At 46.4% G+C, this 25,358-nt stretch overlaps 1 protein-coding gene across 3 annotated transcripts in view; it reads right to left on the minus strand.

Moving 5' to 3' along the window:
* Positions 1 to 25,358, minus strand: part of LOC109852293 — a 201,522-nt gene that overhangs the window by 106,032 nt on the left and 70,132 nt on the right. For all 3 annotated transcript variants that reach the window (XM_020423331.1, XM_020423333.1, XM_020423332.1), the window contains exons 4-5: positions 12,754 to 12,963; positions 11,315 to 12,305 (exon numbers count right to left, since the gene is read on the minus strand). In XM_020423331.1, the coding sequence (XP_020278920.1) occupies positions 11,315 to 12,305; positions 12,754 to 12,963 (1,201 nt within the window). The remainder of the gene's footprint in view (positions 1 to 11,314; positions 12,306 to 12,753; positions 12,964 to 25,358) is intronic.

Consider the following 25,358-nt stretch of genomic DNA (forward strand, 5'->3'; position numbering starts at 1 on the left):
GAAGAAGGAAGAGAAGGAGGAGGAGGAGTTAATTATGCGATAATGACGTCGACCGGGGCGCGTGCGTTTCGCGGGGAACAATAAGCCTTAATGCATCGCAGCGGCATCGAAAAACCTGCGAGAAAACGCCGCTGTCCGCGGCGCAGCGAAAACAAAAGAAACAGGTCGAAAGATGAACGGGTCGTAAAAATGACGCGATTATCGGTGATTTATCGATGCCAGTTCCGCGAAGAACTCGTCGATCATTCCGAACGGACCGATATGAGAACGGAACTTTTCTCTGCTCTCTTTCTTCGTCCTATCGTCTTCTTCTGCAGAAGATTGGAAATGGAAAATTATATCAAATGCGCTCGTAAATCTTCATGATTCTAATCGGCTGATATATTATAATTAACGCTTTTTCGATACAATGGAATAATGTATAATCAGTGTCACGAGTTACGCAGATCTACGGCAATATTCGTCTAATCACTGTACTTATCACATTAATTAGAAAAAAAATTAGTAAAGTTAGATAATTTACTTATGGAATAAAATACAAAATAAATAGAAAATAAAAGTTCATGCTTTGTTATTTTAATTTTTTGTAAAGTTATAATCTAAGTGTTCGAAGAGTGATCGATATCGTCAATTAATTTCCCGTTAATTTTGTCGTTAATTGAGCAAGTCGAATTATCGTAATACCGATAAAAAAATTAAAAAAAAAACTGTACGCGCTATCTAGCCAATAATTATGATTAATATAGCCCGCGCAGCTGTTTATAAAACATCTCGCTCCCCTATATTTCCCCCCGGTGCTGTAACGGAAGTCTGCGTCGTTTTATTTCACGGGATGCGCGATAGGAACTTCCGTTAGGGAAATTAGTGCACGTGCAATTAGTACTTAATCAATATATTTTATCGATAGAGCCATAAATCATCCTCTCGTTCATGATTGCTTCATCATGCTAATGCGTCTGTACACAACCTCCGTACAACATCACGAAAAGTGGAAACGCGCAACACACGAGGTGCAATTAGTCAGTATGTTTCCCTCGATTTTCCCGCGTCACTCTTTCGCCTCTGTATCATTATGTTTATTTTCATCGCGGTTGATGTCGACGTGACGGCGCATTGCGGCTCCTAATAATTACGAATGACGCTATAGTCGCCGATAATAATTATTATAATTACGACAAATACACGTTTCCAAGTATAATGAGCAGGACGCGATTATACAGCCGATAAATCGGTGGACATTTATTTATGCAAATTGCGTTTAGCTACCGCTCAAGAGCTGCTTCGGAACTGAAGAAATGTCTCGAAAATCGTTGAAAACACAGGCACTCCCGAAATCATTGAGCTCATCACATCGAACCACCGATCGATCGATATAATTCCGAGCGTCGTTCGTAATTGTCCGTCATCACGCGAGACGAGAAAATCGACGATCGTCTTCGATTTGCAGATAATGCGCTCGGCTTCTTCGCTCGCTCGCTCGCGAACGAGGCGAGCGCACCGGAAAGTGCACCGGCGAAGAAACGATCGGGAGACACGCGACCCGTACGTATTAGAGTCATAATTTAGAGTAAACAAATTTATACGAACGTTCGAGAATCTCGAACGTGCGGAACTTCGCGGAAGGGGAAACACGCGGCGGCATCACGCGAGAGAAAGAGAGAGAGAGACTATATCGCGCAGTAAATGTCCGAGTGATTTGCGATAGAAAATCGCAATTACCTCTGGTGTAGTAAAAGGCGGCTTTACAAGAGATTACACGCTGGTGTACGCGTGAATCGAGCCCGAAAGTAAAAACTCTCGTGTTATACGATTTCCGTTCACCTTCATCTCGCGCTCCGGTAACAGCAGAAGCCAATTACATTACGTCGTATCCTTTTTCAGACCGCGGACTTTTAAACGCGTTTGTTCTTCTCCCTCTCTTTTTCTCTCTCTGTTCGTAACATATTCCTTGATTTTAAACAAACTTGAGTAATAATAATCGCGCTAGGCGGTTTATTTATAGGGATTGCATAACTCTCGTAGCTAATTCTCGATTAATAATTCAGGATGAATGTGTACCATCTCGTTGAGAGAGAAAGAAAAAAGCGACGAAACGAGATAGGCGGAACAGGAACTTAAAGCGCACCGGCATCAGGCATCTTTTAATTGGAGTAAGTAAACGTTGAATGGACACGTGGATGGATGTGGATAATCGCGTATATTATTAAACGGCACGCGGGGAAAAGATCGTCGAGTTAAGTGGTATCGGCGAGAAATAATTTTCTCATCACCGTCTCCGTGGCGGCACGTTTCATAATTCACTTAAGCGAACGAGCGCGTCGTGCGAGCATCGGCTTCCTTCTCCGCGTGGGATCATTGACACAACGAATTGAATGGACGACGACGGGGAAGAAAGAAGGGAAAGAGAAAGAGAGAGATAACAGGGGCGGAAAACGGAGGGGGGAAAACGACGATCGAGGTCACCGATACGGTGCGATCGGATGCGCACGCAGCCGACGCAAAACTGTTAGAAACTTAGAGATAGAAGTCTTCTATGCGAGCGGCTGTCGCCGGAATCGCACGATTGTCCGCTACCGATGGCGAATTCTTGGCGCGGCGACTCCGCGCGTTATCTACGGCTTTTATCGCGGATATTCACAGAGTCTCGACACAGTTACATCCATCGCGCTGAAATTTTTCTTTCCCGTTCGGCGATTGTGTTCGCCGATTGCATCGGTGATTTTCCCACCGAGAACAATAAACGTAACTTCCGAAGAAAACGGATATATTATATTGATATTATATTTTTAATCAATGTATCAAAAAGCAATAAGCAATGAAGTGAATGTTAATATTTATTTTTACGAATTAAAAGATAGATTAACACATCAATTGTAGTTTGATGAGAAGCAGTATAAAAAGAGATCGTTGTAGCCAATAAAATGAATTCGTCTAACTCTGCCAGCTAAAACACACGGAATGATCACGTTGAACTGATAATCATTAGCTTGAGGATAAAACCACTTCCCACGGTTTAAGCCGATTAATCACGTTAGCATCGGGTCAGTTTAATTCTGGTTTTTAGCCTTTAACTTCCGCGCGATTCGACGCGCGCTAGCACGCGACTTTGCGCCGTGATTTATAGCGCGAAAGTGCAATCGGGCGGCGCGCGATGATTTTATTTAGCGACCTTTCCTCTTCTACCTAACACCACCGGCTGACGGTTATCGCGATACGCGGCAATTAGGAACAGAGGATGAAAAACAGAGTAGTAAAATCTTGCCCGATACGTTTTTGCGCGCGCACCCGCGCGCGAGGAAAGTGTAACGACCGATTTTTCGGTTTTTGTTCTTTCAACATGCTTCAACACTCGCGTTGAAGACGTCTATCTAACACGTACGACGATGCAGCGCGCATGTGTCTCTAATCGTTTCACTTTATACGGTACTCCGTTTCTTCGTGCCGATCTACTTCTCGGGATCAATCAGGCTCAAAGAGATCAGGGCCCAAAGGCCGGGGGAAGGAAATCGACTCGTTTCGCCCGCGGTGGATGCGCGCGCGCTCTCTCGTATTTGGGTTAATGCATGTTAACGCATCAAAAGTCCGAAACCACTCCCAGCGTCATAAATCCTCGTCCTCCGATTTATTGTCGCTATACTAGACGCGGTATATCATCCGTGTCGCGCGAGTAATATGCACTAATATTATACCCTTAATAATCGCGGCCGAAGAACCCATCAAACGCGGTTTATTTCACTTCGTTATCATTCGAAATAGCTGTGTTTTACTTCCTAATTGTGTGACTCTCTCTGTGGAGAATGTATCCCACTATTTTTTCACATCATCTACACAAATTTATGAAACTCGACATGACTATTATTTATACATAAAGCGAATAAACTTTTTCCTCGTAATAGATTTCCTATTCGCTTTCTTCTCTCTCCGATTTGTGCCGATCGGCTGGTCGTCGTTCTTCTCGGTTTTCGATTAGAGCGCTAATAATACACAAAAGCGAATATGAATATATGAATACACGTTTGAGATTACACGGGGTATTACGGTATACGGTATATTAGAGACACCGACGAGTCTCTTGCAAACGTCACGTCGTTGTCGCTCTTCTGAGAATTCTGAGAGTTCTAAGAGTTAATGCTCTCTCTCTCTCTCTTTCTCTCCTTCTTTCTCTCTTTTCTCGCAAGGTTCGTCTTCGACGTGACGGAGCGGTGGCGCGGCCAATGCGAACCTATTCCCCGGCGACGACGAAACCGCCTCTATTAGCATAAGGCGATAGGTGTCGCGGGCCGACGACTTGATTGACTCGTAAGCAAAGGTTGATTGGATCCCCTCGCTTTACGATGCGCCGTTTGCAATTTAAACGTTTCCATTCGCGACGTCTCGGGGTCTCTGACGCGGTGTTTCCGCGTGTCCGCGACCTCTCGACATTTTCCCGCCGTTTCTTTGTTGCGTCGGCAGATACGAAAGGTGTACAGCACGAAGAGTCAAGCACGCGCACCGTCAACAGTTTTAACACTCGGCAAGACCTCGCCGCGGACACGATTATTTCGATTATCCGCCGCGCGAATTTCAACCGAGCCGTCTAAGTGTTTTGCATTCCGTAAAATCTTGTCCGTTTTTCTTCCTCCTCGCGCGTTTTTTTCTTTTTACTGGTCTTTAAATTTAACGGTAATAGAAAGTATTAAAACTAAAGGGATTTCTTCTTTGCATTGCATGTAAAAATAAATAGTTTCAGAATCGTTTTGTTGCCAAGCGGATGAGAAGACAAACCTGAACTTCACTTTCGTTACATACACGCGTGAAGTAGGCCGAGACGGAATCGTAAAAATTGCCTCGCTACTTCTCAGCGTGCATTCTAATTGAGGTGACTTATCCCTGCGTTTAGATCTCTCGGAGATCGTAAGTGGCATGTAACCTCCGTACGAGAGTCGCGCGCATAATTTGCTAAACGGTTACACGGTGGTGGGATCATGATGAGCGATGTCCTTGTCAGATCCGCTAAGTCGGACACTGTGACTCCTTGGGTGGTCTTAATCTTTCGTCTGTCCGTTTCCTTGAACTCCGCGACTTCCTTCTCGCGATCTTCTTTGCCATAGAAACTCACCGCGCCGCTCATATATTAGAAATTGTTTAGGAATCCTTTTACGGAGTTTGGTGCGACACGATCGAATAAAGCGTCGTTGTATTCCTCATTTCTCCGTGTGAATTTTCCAATGTAAAACTAGCGAGACCAGAAATTAATCTTTGCGATGTGCTTACACATTCTAAAAGCTTATTATCTTGTTTTTAAAAAAACATTTTGTTAAGAATGTCAGCGAGCAAATGCGAATCAAAAGCGATGTTCTGTATTAATTTTAGCAAAACCCAAAGTCTAAGATCGTATTGCCGATTTCTCTTTAAATCCAATCGATTTATTTCGCGAATAAAAATCTCACGCGGACAATTATCCGCTATATCTTCTGTTCGGTAGATTACTGACAATGAAATCTAGCGCAACCAGCCGCTAACGGAAGCAGTTAACATCACAAATGGTAACTGGAAACGATCTACGCTGGTCGGCTTCCAAGCTCGAGAGCGCTCGGATCGGAGAGCGCGTCGATTCTCTTGGAAAACAGTCCGCTGAATACCAATAGACTTCCTTTACGAATATAAAGCACGTTAATTATTAGGTATGTGAATTCGTGTGTAACGTTCCGATCGTGTGTGTCCGTCCGGGAATGTCGGTCCGGAATTTTACAGCTTGTGTGCTCGATTCTGGATTTTTGTCCGCCGCTTTTCTAGAACTCGTAATATCCAGTTGTGTACTTTATTGCGACTCTCTCGCGCGACTGTCCCGATCGTAAGACGTAACGTCGTTTTATAGCAACTGGTTTAATGTGTAAATTGTGTAGCTTTCGAATTAGCACAACGCAACCATAAAACCCGTCTCCCGTCTAGGAAGGTTCCATCTTGATATCAACAATAAAAGAGTGCAAAAATTATGCATTGTTTTTCTTCCGCGTCGCGCATACGATAATTTCCTCTATAAAGTTATATACACACACACACACACATTTTGTAATCGCTGTAAACTACTCTCACAAGCGTGCCGATGCCACTTCAACCAGATACGAGGGTTTTTTTTTCCATGCAAAAAAAAAGATCCCGCATAGGAGGCCGCGCATTAATAAGAGGAAGCGTCTAATGGACTTCCGCTGCGTTGTTCTTTATTTTCTATAGCATCCGCGGTGTGTTTGTTTGTAAATAACGTCATGGCGTAATGGGCCGTGTAATGCGGCGGCATTTATTCGGCTCGTTGAGGATCGCTTTATTCACGGTCGGATCAAAAGATCCACCGGCGGCCACCGTGCTACCAGATTTTGCGATGTCGTGACGGCGATTTGATCGCTATCTTTATTATGATTAACGGCGACAACGTCCACCTAACAATCCGACGTAATATGCGTTTTGACAATTGATGATAATAACACGAAGAGAATTTCGTGAAAGCAGACGATCGTTGATAATTAAATGCATAACATTATAAAAAGAATAATTGAAGAAAATTACATACTAATCTGTCTTTCCTCTGTTATCTTTTATCTTTTTAATAATATGTGATAAAAATATATTTATTGCTTGAGAGAAATTGCCGAATGTTTCTATTGATTACGTAGGCGACTGCTTACGCCAATTGACGCGTTAATCTAATCTCATAAATATTATACATTTCTTAATTTGAGTTTATTGCCCCGAACGTTCTCATTGATCACGAACGAAGACACTGAAATGTCGAGCGCACGACGATAATTTAATCGCAAGTATATTACATCAGTGTCTTCGAAAGCAACGAAACGACAATGAACAAACGACATGCGAGGGAGAAGCTCATCTAACTCAATCGTCGACAAGCGCAATAAGCTTTCGAATTAATCCAATTGTTCCCGCTCGTAATTGAATTGCGTAAGAACGGAAAAATCGATAGAGAGAACACCCTCGATAGGTCGGCTGCGTCCCGGCACAAACGAGCTGGCAATCTTCCTGTTAGCTCGCGCAAACAAACGATCCCGCGGAATTCGCGAGCAATGAGTGTAATCGGCGAGACGCTGTTGGGCGAGAAACGAGACGCGAGATCTCCCTCGCTCACATCCCGGAGCTAGACGCGATACGAGCGGCGTCGCGAACCCGAGAGAGGTGAACAGCCTCCATTGTGGAAGCCGCTTGATTCGCCGCTTAAGTAGATATGATTGAGGGCCGCCGTGGGGACGATCAATGAGCTACTAAGTATAGCCGGTCCATGAGCCCGGCAAACGTTCAATCAACCCGCGCGCGCAGCACGGCGTTACACGACTCGCTCGTGTACCTCGAAACGCTTCAATCCGATCGCGAAATCTCGCGGTGGCGATGTAGAAGTTCGCGGCGATACGTCACGCTTCGCTAACTGTTCTCTCCGAGAACTATGCGAAAGATCGCGTCCTTAGTCGCGAACGAAGTAGGAAAATCACGGATAAAAATCTGACAACACACATGGTAGAGAAAATATTTATACGTTGCAAATAAAATTATTAGTGCGTCTAATAAAAATAATTAAACATCGTCACTAATTCCCAACGATGTAAGGTTTTTATACAAGAGTAAAGAAAATAAGTTATTTTCTTTATACGATTGTTCCGTGAGAGGAAAACAATCTTTTATCTGAGCGAGCGGAGAGCGCTCGTAGTGGACAACGAAGGAGGTCTTTGAAGTGGGCTCTCGCGCGGACTCCGACATTCTTCGCGGGGAAAAGAGGCGTGGGAATCGTCGGCCGTTCGATAAGTGCGTCTCGATAGCGAGCCCCGTAAAATTTACTAGCTTTCACGTGCCTCCGACGACACCGAGCAGTAAAATTCCGCGGCAACGTACGCGCGAGAAACAATAAAGTGGGCGAATTAAGTTGCGTCCTCGATAGTTTCTCTTCCCGACCCTCTGCGCGCGGTGTAATAACCCGACGCAAAAAACGGCATTACGTGTCGATATCAGCTGATCGTTAACGCGCGCGTTTGTATTTCTTGTTTCTGTTTCTCGCGCGCGTCTCGAACTTTGACTTTCAGAGCTGGGCGTCTTGTTCGACAATCTTTTATGCGAGAAATAAATCACGCCGCTGTTAGAGCTTTAGAGCGCCAAACGCACGTCCTTATGTAACTTCAATATAAATATATAAATATACATATATATACAAAAAATGTTTTGCATCATACAAAATACAATTTAGTAATTGATGTCAATATTACTCCTCACTTAAATCTCGCTTAAACGGTCAAAAGCCGCGAAGAGAGACTTTTGTTATTTTCTGCGAACGCGAAATTCAGACAATACGCAGCCTACACTTTTCTCTCCTCGACGCTTCCCTCTTCTGTTTGCCCGTCGACGTTGCAGAAATATCGTCGGTTCGTTGCCGTATCTCATTAGCACGAATGCTCATTGACGAGTTCGTTACTCCGTTCATTCACTGTCGAGGCTAGGTCGCTCGCCTCTCTCGCTCCGCAAACATCGCGTCGATACGCTCGCCGCCGCCGCCGCCACCGCCGCCGCCACCGCAAGAAAAATCACGGAACGTTCGTGTACATACACTGAGAGTCTCTGCCAATTGCGAGCCGCCAACGGACGCGCGCGAGTCGCTCGTAAATGCCTCACAACGGTTCGCGGTATCTGCGGTCCGCCGATCCTAGGACTTAGGAAGCCGCGAACTAAAAAAAATAATTGTTACGACGATTATGCGCGCACGTATGACGCGCGGCGCATTTTGCGCCGAGCCCGCTTCCTTCGACGGCGATGTAATAGCCAGTATTTTACAATGTACGCGGCGCTGTAACAATTTCCGGATAGCCAGTTGTACGTGCCAAATTAATGGTTTTGTATTTTTTCCGTGATAATATTTTTTTAAGAAACATTTTATGTGTTTTCTATACGCATTGTGTTCTTTTATATTACGAATAAAATAAAATTAACTAATAGGCGCGCGTTTGATGTACTGCGGTGTCTTCAAAAACGATTACTGTAAATTCCATAAAATGCTTTTAAATCGTTTATTCATTAAACAACCCAAACCACAAAACAAATATCAATGTAAACCGGGTACGAAGACGCGTTCTGTTTCCCGTGAGCGTCTCTCCCCAAAATTACATGTTTGCATACGACAAACGAGGAGAGATAAGTCGATGAATGAAGAGCATTGAAGAGAAAGAAAAGAGATAAGAAAAAATTTGCCCGTGGAATGACACAAATTATACGACGCTGCGTAAAAAGTCACGCAACGGAACGAACGAACGCCGTAAGTCACTTTTATGTCGACGCCGCCGACGATGTGGCGACGTTTCGGATAAAGGCTCTTGACTTTGCAAACCTGTCAGGGCGGCGGCGGCGGCGGCGGTTGCCAAAGAGGCAACGCGTCGTGAACGAGCGTGGGAGGACGCGAAAGGAGATCGGGAAGAGCCGCAAGAGACTTTAAAGTCCGGTCCAAGTCGGGGCCCCGTATCTGCGAGTGATTCGTTTGGTCGAGCTGTGCACGACGAAAGATCGAGTGACAAGTGAACACGCCGACAATTTGCATACTCGTCCGTTACAATTACGCCCGCGTCGTACGGCGCGAGAGTCATCGCTCGTTAACGATGCCCTCCGGGAGACGGATTAAACCGGGATTGTGACACATGACTTGACAATTTGCAGAAAGAGAGAGAGAGAGAGAGAGAGAGATGCGCGACGAAATATTCCCCCGACCTGTCGCGAGCGCAGCTGCATCCTTCATGGTTTGTAATCGTCCGTGAGACGCGGTTTCGCAACAAAGTATAACGAGTATTACGGACAACAAATAATTTTTCTTCATGATAAAAATACACACGAAAAAACAAACTCAAAAGCATCTCGACATTTTTTGTGATTATTTCAGTTCGAATAAATTTGAGAACAGCGCAACTTTTTTTTTAAACATACATTACGCTCGCTGTTGAAAAAATGTTTTTAAGTAAACTTTCTAATATTCGTTTTTTTTGAAAACCCAATTATGTTTGTATTCCGAGTCGCGCGTGTATTCCGTAAATTATTACGGAATAAGTCGCGGATTACGACGGAGGCCTCTGTTAAACACATGTCGCGGCTTTTCAGTACTTTGTTTAGTAGGAAGCACTCTCTTCCGTCATAAACTTCGTCGCGGCTTAGGGGGCCGTAAGGCGCGCATTCACACGTAGCGGCAAACACGTGCACATCGAGAAACGGCGTCACGAGCACCAGCGCGCTTCTATTCACACGTATCGGCGGCGAAGAAGCGTCGGCGTGGAGAAGACGTCGTACGTTTCACGCCGGTGCGGACGAACCGCAAGTACCGATTCGGACGCACAAGTAGCGCGTTCGGATTTTTCAACAACCGGCGTGACATGAAGTAGCCACTTTACAAGGTACGTTCGCCCACGCCGCACTTCGACCAGAATTTCAAGTTCGGCGCGCCGCGCAACTTTAGTTGCCGGTAAATCATCCCGCGCGCACGCATACACACGGCCGCCATAAAAGCGCTCGTCGAGTGCGTGCACACGCCTGGTAGAAGTCATTCGCGAGCTTTTTTCTGTTTTTTTTCTTTTATCGACCGTGTACCCCCGCCGACTGACGATCGTTCCGGAAGCAAAATTCGCAGCACGTCGTAGTCGCAATCTCCGGTCTTGTGAATTCATTTTCTTTAGCGACTACTAACTAGAGAATCTTTACACCACTGTTCCATACGTGCGACTTGTTGAATAAAGATTATTTGTAGAAAGCGTTTTCACATCATCGTCGCGAGAAAGAGACCAATTTTGTTATGCACGTCGCTCTTTTAAAAACCACATGAATAGAATAGAATGAATAGATATCTTTGACGCGTAAAAAAGAAACTTTTTCTTAATCTCTTCGTCCGCCGCGTAACATCACTTGACTAACCGCGAGCAAACGTATTAAATTGAGAAATTGACAGACACAAGAGTTGATACTAAAACTACTTACAACGAAGTGTCCAGACTAGGCTATGTTCCGACTTCTCACCCGGGTATACTTTATCATTTACTAGATATGAAACAAGAATAAAATGACACTTAAATGCACTTAGGTGGGGAATCGAAACAGCCCTAAATAACGTAAACAATCGAATGCTTTCGGCGATTGTCGACTAAAGTCGACGCTTGATCGTACAAATACATTCGGCGTCAACTATATTCGACGTTCGTTCTCAAGAGGTTAAAAAAAAACTTTCTTAGTTTATACGTATGTAAACAATAAAGCTGTGTGTTGATACAAGTGTGTTTTTGTGTAAAACTCGATATCGTTGAAAATGACTCACCAAATCCCATCCGCACTTCCTCCTCGTCGTCGCTGTCGATGTGTTTGATCCCTGCGACTTCGAAGCTCTTTGCGGACTGCTCTTTCCGCGAGGCGGATCCGGAGGAAGGACAGTCGCATTTATCCTCGCTGGCGTTGCAACCGAACTCACTGGAACATCTGCATCCCAACAACGGATCGTCCGTGTCTATGTTTCTACACGCCGGACAGGGAAACGTCATGTCGTCGAGAGAGACACGCTCGATTTTTCTCTCGACGGTGACAAGCAGATTGCCTATGTACGCCGGCAGATCCTCGTCGCTAACGTCCTCCAGGCCACCTACGTTACGCAGCCTGTCGTCAAGATCCTTCAGCGATTCGCCGGCGGTGTCAGCCTGTCGCAAAACGCTTTCCTCGAAGTGCAGCGGGCTCTTCAGATCTGCAGGCGCAACCGCCTTGCCGCGAGTCTCACACCTGCTGCTCTCCTTCCACTTCTCCATTGTCGGGGTGGAGACCACTTTGGCGCAACGCTTTACTCTGGCGCGGCTATCGTCGCAGCTCGGACTAGACGAGTTCTTGGAACGTGATCTGCGACCCGAGCCTCGAGCGCGATCGTGGACGCCGCCGTCGAGGTCTTCCTTCCAGGCGTCGACGCTGGACGCGGATCTGGACTTCATTACCGTGGCGGTGTGTCCGGGCTGATCGATCGCGCGATTCTCGCGACAGCTCTGATGCTCCAGCCTGTCGATCGATCTGGCCTCTTCCCGGCGGTGTTCGGCGCTGCTGGTACGATTGGTCTCGCGTACCCGCGATCGCGCATCTTCGCGCGATCTTCGTCGCGGCCGACCGATGATCTTCATTACACCTGAGGTTTGCGCCCCGCCGAGACTCGCACCCGTCGAACTCGTCTGACCTTTGTTCGTCAGGTCCCGCCAGTCCATGAACTCGTCCTCACGGTCCCAGCCCAGGATACCCGGCGCCCTCATCGACGTGGTTCGCCAGACTAGTGCTATCTGCGAACAGCAAACGCGCGATTCTCTCGATCTTAACTGTGTTTACTTACGCGCGCGGAGTCACGTGACGCCGTCTGTCATCAATCTCCTCATTTGTATATTATTATTTTTTCGTGTACAATAAGAAAGGGTTACAAACGTGACGACGTCACCTCGACATTTTCAAAGACATATACCTCGTCTCTTATTACCCCGAGTGAAACACGCGTCTAACACTGTGTTCCTTTACATTCGCGATGACTGTTAATATTCACGCCGCGAGGATTCAGAAACGCACGATCACTCGGAAGGTACGCCGGGAATTCCGGCCGAGTCCTCGACGCGATGGATCTGCGAAGAGACGAAGGTGTCGTTCTCTTTCTCTCGCGGCGGTATCGGGAGAACGTCATCCGACGACGATTTTGACGACGAAGGAGAGAAAGAACGATGAGAAAAGGACGTGACTCACCTCAACGGTATTCTGCTCGACGGCGGCTTCACCGGCAGTCGTGGCACCGCTGACCGACGAGGTGGTTGCAGTTGCAGCAGCCGCGCTGCGTACGCAGAGGTAACATTCCCCGAGACGTAGCGCGGACGCCTCGAGCTCGCCCAGCTGTAAAATCAGACCGTTGCCGCCTAACGTCAGAGGCCAGCCCTCCGGCACCACCGCTTCGTTCCCCTGCAATTAGACAAATTGTTTTTTTTCTTAAAGAGCTGTCGAGTAAGATGAACGTTTTTAGTTTATTCGTTACATTATGTCGCCGGCATGCAGATGAGAAAGAAAACATTAAATAAGAGACTGCGAAAGATCAAATTAAAGATCAATCGAAAGCTGTGTAAAGCGACTTAGGCTAATTGTAATTCTTGCAAATCAATTACACACGAAAGAGATGAGAAGATTACGATACATAAGGGAGCGTACGTTAATCGCGTTGATTGCAGAATAATTAACGCTGTGAGTGGTATACACCCGAAATTGAGGGGACGTGCAGTCAGCCGGTGACTGTCTTTTCTGCCTTTCCCCCGCTGAAGAGCACGCGTTGATGAGCAGGAATGCGGGTGGAATTTAATCGGAGTCAAAGCATTTCGCGCACGATGAAAGAGGGTGCGGACTATTCCCGCGCGGAATGTGTTAATGTCGGAGATTGCATCTCGAAGTACTTTTCTAGGATGTTACACAAGGTGCTGGGGCAAATACCTGATGTTGTATGGTTGCTCGGTTAAATCGTCATTTCGAGAAGATAAATAAGTGTCTTCACTTATTAAATAACATTTATGTTATTTTTTTATCAAAACTATCGATTTACTATTTTATATAACTACATAAAAAAACGAAAGAATTGTACGACAATTGAATTCACCTATTTATATACACGTGCATAAAAACAAGAAACTGAAATGTGATCTTGAGCCTTTGAAAACGGTGTAGAGGCAGTTACGTAAGGTTCGCAAATAACGTAATCAATTCGGTATCCGAACAAGCAATATCGGCAGCGCCATCGCGATTCCCATTATTCCTAAGCCATTTCGACACGCCGTAACGTTTAATTTAATATCCGGCCTCACGGCTTGTATCTCCTCATCTTCGAAGGAGAAGAGGCTGCCGAAGGTGCGAGAGTCTTTCTCTCCCGAGTGCACCTTGCAATAACGCCCACATACGTCGTCCGCGACTACGTGGCTCGTCGTGCAGGCAATTAGACGGTAGGATAGCGCAAATAAAGGGCGGCGGGCAAATGCGCGGCATATCTCGTACTTGTAATTAAAAGCGCGTGGCGAATAGAATGGACTCGTTTAATGAACTTGTTCCGCAATTTTCGTTATTGAGGCCGAGAGGTGACTGCATTCCACGGCGCGGAACAAAATTTCGCCAAATAAAGTCGGCCGATTAAAAGACCATTCGGAGGAAAATTTATTATCGACTCGAGAACTAATTAATTCACACGGTGAAGAGAAAATGGCAACACACTCGAGATCAGTCTTGAAAACCTGATGACAAGATATATTATTTCGTTTTTCGTTCCGCGAATGCGCGCGTTGATATTTTTCTACAATATTTTTTATATAACATTTGGTTTTTTATGTATTTTAAATAATTCGCGTTTGCATAGACATCGCGAGGTTAATTCGCTTTTCACAAAAAAAGCATCTTGAAGCTACTCAGAAGTGTGTTACATGATATATAAATCACGAGTAAACTTGTAGGCTGCATCAAGCAAGTAGAATTGGCAGAACAGATAGAAAGCGACTGTAATACGAAGTTACGTCAAGTAGGTGACACTCCGGGAACTTCTTATATCTGGCCAATCCCGCTGCTTCATTAAAGCGGACATGTACGCGGCATGTGTCGCGTGCCACGTGTCGGCGACTCGTCGCGTGTTCATCGAACTGCGATGAGAGAACGCGGGGCATAGCAGGAACTGGCCTAGATACCAGGTATCCCCGGCTCGCGATGAGAACGGGCACGTGCAAGTGGATTTATTATGGTTTATAGGCGACCACAAAAGTTCCCCGACGAAGACGTACGTGCAACAAATAACGATGTTGGAGTTATAATATAAATCGAACCGCGGTCTCTCTGACAGATTGTGTGAAATAAACTTTCATCACGATCCCTTGGTATATATTCAAAGACGTCACGCGACAGTTTACGAAACAGACATTTAAACGCGAACTTGGTTCTCGTCGCCGACAGTATCGTAGACGCACAGAATCGCCACACACACACACGTACATTGTAACGGAGAATGTCCCGGTAAATGGCCATAAAATAGATTTAAGTTAGAAGAGATAGCGCGGCGATAAAAAAAAAAGAAACAAAAAAATCGAGCAACGAGGGGAAAGCGAAATATCGCGAAACTTCATCGAGCGTCACATTGTCAACTGTCCGAACCGATCAGTAGCAAACAACGAGAGAAAGAGAGAGAACGCAGAAGGCCGGCGGGTCCGGCTGTGGACGGACGTTTATGATGCGCGCGATAAGGAACCAGAAAGACCCTCTTGGCTGTCAAGCGGGCGTCTCATTAGCGGTGTAAACGCCGCGCGCGCGCGCGCCAGAGAGATGTATCTAGCCGCCGAAACCAGGCGGCTTTCACTGCGTGATTTACCGATGTGTGTATTATACACACGTACGCGCTGCTTCCGCGCGGCTTGTCTGCACGCGGAAATCGCACGCGCGATTTTCAGTCGATTGGCGTAAATAAATCAGAGCTTATCGTTGCGGAATTCGCATTAGGCCTCGCTAAGTGCGAACGGCGATAGATACACGTTAAATTTCATCGCTCTCGATCACCCGCTCGTTTCTCAGAGAACTCCGCCGCGGCGCGTGAGAGAAGCGAGCGCTTATCGTGAGTCGCCCTCGTGCCGCCACACATCGCCGCGCGTAATAATTTTCAACTTTATCGGATGATTTTTCGCGCGCGACGCCCGATCGCGCGCGCTCCGTTACGCGCGATCGAGCGCGTTGGTATTAGTCACGATTAAGCCTGGAAAGGTGCGCTAAGAGACATTTCAACAAATTGGAATCGCTTTTCTCACTGTCAGTGAGCATTAAGGAGATGCAAAGAAGAGATACGATACACGGCACTTTCTAATTTTACACAAAAAGAACAAATCTGAGAAAATGCAGATTATTTATATATGCAATAAATTAATTCGATTCTCGAGAGGTTTCGGTTATTTTATTTATTCCAGGAAAATAAACAGAGAGCGCGCGACAAGTTTCCGAGTCTAATCCTCTGTATAGTGTCGTGTTACGCGAACGACGCTGTTTAAATGAATTAGCCGGCTAATGCGGTCGCACGGCGAGAGCGGCAGCGCGCCGCGCGAATACACGGAACGATATCCGCGATCGAAGAAAAGAATCCGTAATAGACGATTAAACGGAGGCGGAGAAAGGTAAGGAAGAAGGGGGGAAGGAGAGAGATCACGGACTGCCGTACCGGATGCTGTCAGAGTGACAGACGCGTGCACGCGACTGACGAGAGCTCATTAATCGCCGGGCGCACCACGTATACGCCGCGGTTGGACGCATCGTGTCGTCTTATATACGAACCAACACGCGCGGAAGTGCGCGCGAGAAGCGGGCACATCTCGCGGTCCGATCTGATGAAAGTCCGCCAAGACTGATTGCGATCTCGGCTCTCGGCCGTAAGGAAGCTGAAGCGGGAGACAGAGGAGAGGGCAGAGGGACGGAGATTGAGCGAAGGAGAACGAAAGAGAGAAGCGATTCGCGGGGACTTGTTCTAGCCGGAAACCGGCTAAAAACTGTGCACGAGCTGACCGCCTGTGGCACACACGCGATCAAATTAATCGGCATGACATCCGCAATCGTGAGGATGTTCCTCACGCCGCGCGCTTCCGTCGAATCGGGAAATAAAGTCTCAACCGCTGAATGTCCGCGATACGTGCGAAAAATATAACAGCGCGATATGACTGTAAAAAGAGAGAGCGTGGACTCACTGGCGAGTGTTACTGACGCGCTGCAAATTGCGATTCGCGTGAATTCTGCGCGACTTTTTTTTCACGTATTTTTTGCAAGCGAGTTGATGACCGCGCGGCTAATTGGATAAAGAAAATTTATAATACGGACGACTTGTGCGAAAGACGTCGGAGAGCCGTGTGACGGGCGCGCAAATAAAATTAAATCTTAATTTAACAGAGGGCGATAAATAAGATCGCGAATATATGAATAAAGCTTCTGCGATTCGATCCAGCGCGCTACAACACGCTCCGGTGTAACGTAACGTGTTAATTATCACGCGCGTTATCATTCACGCTTTGCACGGGAATATTTCGGACCGGAGGTTGGATCCCGCAGAGATGCAATCTACCGCAGTTTGTGGACGTTGCGTCTCTCTTTCTCCCTCACGGAATCTCGGACACGGGCGGCGGGCGCATAGAACGCGAGACGGGGCCTTTCTGACCGGTAACGCGCCGTGAACACAGGCGTGCACCAGGCGGATTCTCTCTCTTCGCGCGCGGCCGTACGGCTCGTTTAAAATGCAGATTAGACCCTATATACCGGCGGTCCTTTTAGCACGCGACTTGCCGACTACGTGGCGGCACCGATCAACGCCGAAGTACGGCCGAAGCATCGTCTACCTACAATTGAATAGAGACCCGACGCGGACAAAGAGAAATTTAATGTATTCTAGGCAAAAGCACGTTTCGAGAAACAATATATATGTATACGATAAAGTGTTTCATTTGCATTTTCTTTCTGTGAAATTTTCACGATTCTGTAAAACACATGTGCTTCTAAAGTTCCTTCCAAGTTCGCTCGGATTATATATCGATTGTATATTTGTTCCGCGTATTGAAGTGTTCTTTTAATCCACGTTTTATGAGACGTTTCGTGCGCAACAAAGTATCACGGAACGCGAACGAGGAGATACATAGAGGTTTTATTTTCTATTCGATAAAACAAGCAGCTGAATATCTCTACGACAATGGAGGAGATCGGCTCTCTGCCTGTGTGTTATTTCTCTTTCTCGTTTGCCTGATAGTAAATCTCTGTCAAGTGCATGCGGCGTTCCTCGGCGCTACCAGTTAACAATGCACGAGCCCGAGGAAAACGCGAAAACAAGCGCCAGCAGAAAGAAGAAGTCTCTCCATCTCACCCGCGTCTTGTCTGTCAAGACATCTCTCGTCTCTCGAGCCCGCCAGAGGTCGATCTCTCGCAGAGAACAGACGATGTTGGCGAGGTCCACACGACGCCGGTCTCTCAATCTCTTTCGCCATATCTTGCGAAGAAGCTCTCTCTTCTTCTCTTGCTTTTTGTGCGTCATTGTTCCGATCAGTTTTCATCGCACATCGTGGACTGAGATTTAAAAAAAACGTACAGTTTCTAATATTTTCTCTCGATCACATTTTTCATGCTTAAAATTGTCACATTAGGTTTTAATTCAAATTAATTTCAAAAATCTATCAAATACCTTCGGTTTGCATCTCGAAACAACAACTTGAAAAAGTTATTGTACAGATTTTCGAAATTCAATTCAATTCGAATTATAATTTAGAATTTAGATATATTCGCGTACGTACGCTTGGCTCTCGCGGTCTTATCAAATACTTGAAAAGCCTTGTGCGATTTGTACAATCTGTATAATAAATAAAATTTAAATCTCAGTCTGCGCGCGCGCTCCGTCAGATTGTCCGTCTCTGGATTGTCCTTTCTTCCGCGGCGCGACTTCCGCAAGGGAATTACGGGATCAATGCGCACGTTTTCTGCGTGGCAAAGGTCCTCCGCGTCCTCTGGCTGCGATTGGCCTATGACCGGTCACAATAGAAAGCTGAATACGTTCTTAAACCTGATAGCTTTTGAGAACGTCACTCGGGAAGCGTCATGGAAATAGCGGACGGAGATTGAGGAAGCGCGCGCGCGCGTGCGAAAAGGTTCCTTGAACCTCTAGCTAGTTGGCGAACGCTTTCCTCGAAGATCGTCCCTTTCACGAGTGTCACGTCGCAATCACCCGCGCGCCAAGAGTCATCGCCTTTGCCATCCCGCGAGGAGGAATAAACTCCCGCAACTGTTGCACATCACCCACCTGGATGACGGTACGTACGTACGTACGTACGGGACCGATATTACGGTATCGTTCGAGAAACGAGTGACGATCGGTCCCAACTGACGATGACTTCCCGCACACGAGAAATGTGTTTTCGCCAAAGAAGGCAATGACAAGAAGAAATATTTCACTTATTTGATTTAAAAACGTACGGACGTAAATTTTCTATTCTACGCGTGCGACAACTATAAACTTCCTTCATCTTTCCCATATATCAAGCAACTCGGAGTTTAATGTTACAAAAAACAGGACGGAAACACATTTGCGTGTTAATGATCGACGTACTAGAGAATGAATTAATAATCGAGTGCATGTGAAACACTAGCGTACGCTTGGAAGAAAAGTACGCGATAGAGTGTCTGGCATTTCTAGATGACGGGCAACTCTATCGAAATAGGGCGCGAGCAAAGATCGAGAGGCGGTACTTGACGACGTTTATCTCTGCTGCGCAGCTGCATTGTGACGTCGCGCGTCTCTCAAGAGCCGCGTGTGTATCGCCTGTACGCTGCAAATTCTTTTCGGCGTCTATATATACAATATACACATATATATCGCAACCTGCCATTATCTGATGTGACATTTCATGAAAATGTGACGACGGCGGCCGTTTTGTTATTACGCGGCCATCCGTGAACGCGCGTCGCGCCGTGCCAGCGGGGTAATTATCGGTCTCACGATGTAATTATCGCAATTGTTATCCGATCCCGGGGCGAGGCCAAGAAGGTCAGAACTATGGAGGAAGCCTCTCAACAAGACCTGCAACGTAGACCCTATCTTCTTGATTCTGCACATTTCGTCACGGTTGTTAACAGTGTGTCTGGTTGATGGGAGAATATCGCAAAGAGCGAAGGGAAAACGCGGAGAGAAAACATAAGAAACTTGACAAAACAATTCAATGTGATATCATTGATTTTTTAGTTATCGTGTAACAAACGCCACAAAGTATTTTTATATTTTGCTCTTTATGATTGATTAAATTTAAAAACTCTCTCTAAGAAACAGTAAATATTTTCTTTACCGGAAAATGTATAGTTGTGTGCACCGCGAAACAATTACATGTGAAATTTGCAGAGAGTCAAAGAGACAAGAAGAATCCTACCGGCACCGACTACTCTTCCAATGAGCCGCCGCGCGTCTCGCCGATCGGAGATTACGCGGCTAAATATAGCGTTAATAAAGTACATCGTTTAATTAGCTAACCGTCAATCATTTCCTTATCGACATGCTTTGTTGGCGTAGCACGAGACACGGTGCTCGGTCTCCCTCCTCCGGAAAAAGACGCATCCTGTCTCTGATTGCCGAAGCCCCTGCATACTCCGAATAGCCTCAAGTTCACGTCATCGTGGCGTTAACCTCCGTTTGAAGACTCTGTGATTTCCCTTCCTTCATGACGCACGAGTGACTTTCGTTCGCATTTTATTTCCGCCCGTTTAATTTCCTCACGAGCTCGAAGTAACTTCACGACGAAATTTCAAACGTCGCGAACAACGGATTCTCATATATCTCGCAGCGCAACGACGTAAATAAGTAATAGCGTGTACAAATACAATACCTTCGCTATAAATCATTGTGAGAAATAGGAAATAAACGGCGCTCTTCACCGCGCTTGGAGAGTAGCGTCTCTATTCATTTGCCGGTTCGATGAGTTAGCGTCGAGAGACCTCCCCGGATAGAGACAATCGCCGGAGGTGCATTCGGAGTTTGTTTGTTGTATCTTTTAGGACACGCGTATATGTCCCAAACCGTCATCGTCATTTCCGCGCATAGCAATTATGATAATGTCGCGTGAGTCGCACGATTACAGGGAGAATTACGCGCGCGACACGGCGAAGTTAATAACGAGGATTCACACGCGAGATATATTCGAGAACACATCAATTCGGGAGACAATCGGCGCGGACAGACGACCGGGGACAGAGACGAGTGACGCGACGAGCAGGAAGCGAACGCGCGTGGAAACGGGGTACTTGGCCTGGCATCTCGAGAACGAGCGAGTGCACGCGAGTCCGCGATCAGCGCGATAACGACTCGAACCTCGCAATCCACGTGGAACGTGGGGCCCAGCGTGCGGTCACCGTGTACCGCTTCGGGCGGAATCCGAGAGTGTGATCACTTATTAAACAAAATTTCAAGCACGTGTAAACCGATGAACGCGAATGTATCGGCGATAAGCCGCTAATAGTAGTGTTGCGTGTAATGGGATTTTATTTCAGTGCGAATAAGTAACAACCTCGGAGCTGTCTGGTGTCGTAATTACGGCAATTGCGGACTTATAAACTCTGTTACGCGGTTACTCCGGTGAGGCGGTTGTGTCGCGCGAGGCAACTGTTTTATGTTTACTTTCAGGAAACGTAAGGAAATAAGAAAATATTGCGCGACGTGTAATAACGTATATACGTTAGATGGTATTAAGAATTTCTAAAAGCGATCGGAGTCCGAAAATAGACACTTCGCTGATTAAATTTGCCAACAAGGTGCGGGATACAAGACACGCGTATCGAGTGGAAAGTCATTCCCGTCGAAATCTCGCGCTTTCTCGAAAGTAACAGAAATAGGTAACTACAGTTTGAAGAAAGATATTTTCACGCGTGTACAAAATTGGCTAGTTTATAATTGCGCTATTTATTTGTTTTTATTTACGCTACTTTTTGTTTCTATATTCCTCTCTCGTCAATTTTCAGGGTTATGATTGTGTGATATGTGTGTGTGTATGTCCGTTTCGAACAGGGGGAGCTTTGCTCGCGTCGTATAAGCGTATCTTGGTAGTGGTGTCCCTACGCAAACGGAGCCTCCTAATCGTAACTCCCCCGGGGTACGATCTGTGGTAATGCCGAGAAATGTGGTGCGCGCGCGCCGGAAAGGCAGCGCCCGGTATCCTGTGCGCATCGCGGTGCAAACGCGAACGTTTTATCGCGTGCCCGCGTGCGCCTTCGTGCATAATTCCGCGTACGGAGAACCCCAATTATCCGGTACTTGCGTCTCGCTGTGCTCGTGCGTCTCCGACAATGCATATATCCGAGGGACTTCTCGACTTGCTTTCTCTCTCTTTCTCTCTCTCACAGCAGAGAAGCTCTGCAAGACAAATAACGCAGAGAACGCGCATTATTTTCGCCCGTTGCACGTATAAACTCCCCGGGAGGGCGGCGCGCGAGCGATCTCTCCCCCAGGGTAAGGCTGTTGCGGGATCGAATCAATGAGATTTTTTTTAATCTTGTAAGTCGCGCCCCGAGTATTTAATACGAGTAATTCAAACGCTCGGCAAACTCGCAAGCGCGAGATTTCCAGTTTCATTACTTTTAAGTGCACACGATGAGTTGTGTTAATTTCGTTTCATTACTTAAAAATATGCGAATATATGTACGAGTTTTATCTTAATATTACAAGTTTTCATATAAACTGGAGAAAACTTTGAATTTTAGATGTATTTCTGTTTGACACGCAAGCAATTTATAAGCGACGACAACGATATTTCCATTAGGCGTCCTAAAACACCCGACGATATTTTCGTAGCAGTCATCGTTTATTGATGCGTCCGTCCGATATCGATCCGACGCACGCTTCATTAGGTTTCGATGGTGCAGCAGGTAGTCCATTTGTATTCTCGCGTTCGAATCTACTGCCGTACGTTACGAGCGAGGCTGCCTCGCGAGGGGGGCCTCGATCCTATCTCTATGAATCTCGGAGCTCGGTACGCGAGTCGCGCGGCTAACGTCGTTCCCGACGGGGGATGATGCTGCGCAGAGCGAGTAGTCGTCCGGAGCTACGCTATCTCTCTTTCCCGGTCACCCGCGGGCTACCTCTTCCAGGTGCACGCATGCATCTCTCGCCGTTGCCTCCCGTATAGTCATTACGAACACTTGCGCCGAGAATACGCGTGCGTGCGTGTGCGCGCGCGCGCTAACCTCGCCTAGTCGCGCCGCGATGCGTGACTGTGTGTCGGAGGAGCAGTCTCCTCTAGGACTGGATTATTATGCAAGCTCGTGCTACTCTCACAGGCTGTCGGTGCTCCAGGTTCCGGGTTCGATTGTTCGTTCACTTCGGCGATACACACCCCAACACCTGATCCGAACGACGCGTGTGCACGTCTATATATATATCTTATTATATTTGTTTTTATCATTGTCAAATTGTTTTAATTTTGATATTTCATTTTTCAGGAAATTCTGTTCAGTTTCGTTGGAAAATTCATAACATAAAGATTCGTCGTGAGTTGGTATGAGAATTCGAGAGTGCGTCTGCAAAGCGGATTCTTCTTGCGTGCAGTCTGTCATTACGTATATCCTCGGAAACTGCGCGGGAGCAAAACCTGCGCGTCCCTTGGAACACGGTGATATCTCTCGCGCGCTGACGAGCGCGCGATGAAAGGGATTTCATTATTCATCGGCTCGAGCGTGTTATGGGTGCACGCTTAACGTTTGCGGAGTGAGAAGCACGACGTCTCTGGGCGAGAGAGTTCCGCAATGAGCATCGGCGTTGTGCTTACGCAAACACGCCCACGCTCGAGAGTCGCGGTCGCATTGCAATCGAACCTTCGATATGAGCACGTTTTCTCGCTTACTCTCGCACGAGCAATTGTTCAAACAATATTAACGTTCCCGTCCGAGTCACTTCATTGGAGGGAGGGAGGGTTAACGCGAACGATACCGGGAGATAAGGTAATCGAGATACTATCGCGTTACAGACGCGTTGATAGCTTCCGCTCGATGCTATTTTCAGATACATTGATATATAATGGACCGCCTCTCAATAGCATCGCGATGTATTATTGCTATTGTCCGGTGTTATGTACGATGTATAAACGATCGATATTACCGATCGCGCGCGAGAATATATCGATAAACCGGCGCACACATAACGCGAACGAAAAAATTACTGATATTAAGACTAGTTGCCGCGGCGAGAAAGAGAGAAAGAGAGAGAGAGGAATTTGCAGTAACTGCTACCAGCATCGTCATGGGAGGTTTCTTATCATATAAAATCGCACTTCCTGTTACTAAACATTTATTTTTCTTTTTTCTCGCTTATCGATGGAATTTGTAAGCAGATATATCATTACGGTTAATACGCGAACAGATTCTTAAACACTTGTGCGTTGTTCTTATTTTCTTTTTCGCAATAAAACTTCCAACACCGGCAAGTGTTTATCCCTTTCTTTATTCTCTCTCTCTCCTGCTGTTCGCCACTAAACAATACTAGACTTGATACCGATCGCGCGTACACACACACGCGGAGACAATTTACGATCGAATCCGCAGAAAAACGGCGCATCGGTCGCACTTTTTCGCCATTATCGTCGGTTGATTTACGAGGGAATCAGCGAACGACAATCGGTTTACGAGCGGCGAGAATCGCGTTGTTGCGGCGCGCTGCGCTGTCGCGGAGTCGGTGCCCCAGGTATAAACGTCCCCCTTTTTTACACGCTCATTGAGCGGCGGATACCGTACGCAGACGTATTATTAAGCCGCGGCCGTACGGATGCCGCCGTCGTCGTTTAAAGCTTTATTTACGTCCGTACGGATATAAGGCGATAAATTTACATAGGACCGACGAGTTCCCGTAAAACATCCCGTTCGGGGTCGCCGCACCTGTTTTTGCGTCCATCCATATCAGAAAGCATAACGCGTAATTTACGAGCAATTGGGAAAAGAGTATGTACGTACGTACATACATCTCGAAGAGACGACAAAATCTTCGACTCGCGCGACGAATAATTTATCGCGCGGAGAACAGCGCGTCTGAATATGGCATTACGCTATCGTAAACATGATAAAGTAATCGCATTTAGGCTCAAACCCGCTTATTAACCGTCGTATATTAGCGTTTACGTGGATATATTAAACCCTAAATCGATGTAATTAGAAACCGAAGATAAATTGCCCGCGCAGAGAAAGAGAGAAAGAGAGAGTTTCACTGCCTTCCACTGCAGAAACAGAGATCCGTAATAAAGTAAGATTGTGCAACGTGAAAGATTATATTCCTATCACTTCGCACATCACTTTTTTTACACGCGTATTGATTTTGTAGGTCGCGTATTTCTTAATCGAGCGTGTCTAAATATAATCCCGAGAGTACAAAATTGATATTGACACAGATAGAATTCTCATCTCCGCCTAACCTTGTCGTCGTCGTCAAAACATATCATTAGGTTGAATGGATCTCGTCGAGAAAAAAAAAAGATCGTGACGTGTGCGCTGAATTAGTTTTTTTTTCAGAATCAATTACGAGACCGCCGATACGAAAAGAAAACCGAACAACCACAGTCGGCCGGCCAGAAGGCCTGGTGTAACGCGCTTTTACGTGACTTTCGTAATGCGCCGGTTAACCGGCTTAATTGCGCTCCTTATACGTGAGCGGAGGATAATTGTTTTTGCATAATCGAGATGGGTCCGATCTCCCGCGTTCGTCGGCGCGCGGGAAAAGAAATCGACGCGACGAGCAACGAACTATATATATGCCGCGCGCATTGCGTTGCGCAATGTAAAGGTGTAATTACACGCGGATTCGGAAC

This window comes from Pseudomyrmex gracilis, unplaced genomic scaffold, assembly GCF_002006095.1.
Source record: "Pseudomyrmex gracilis isolate BER0280 unplaced genomic scaffold, ASM200609v1 scaffold_27, whole genome shotgun sequence".
In the NCBI taxonomy this organism is placed as follows: Eukaryota; Metazoa; Arthropoda; class Insecta; order Hymenoptera; family Formicidae; genus Pseudomyrmex; species Pseudomyrmex gracilis.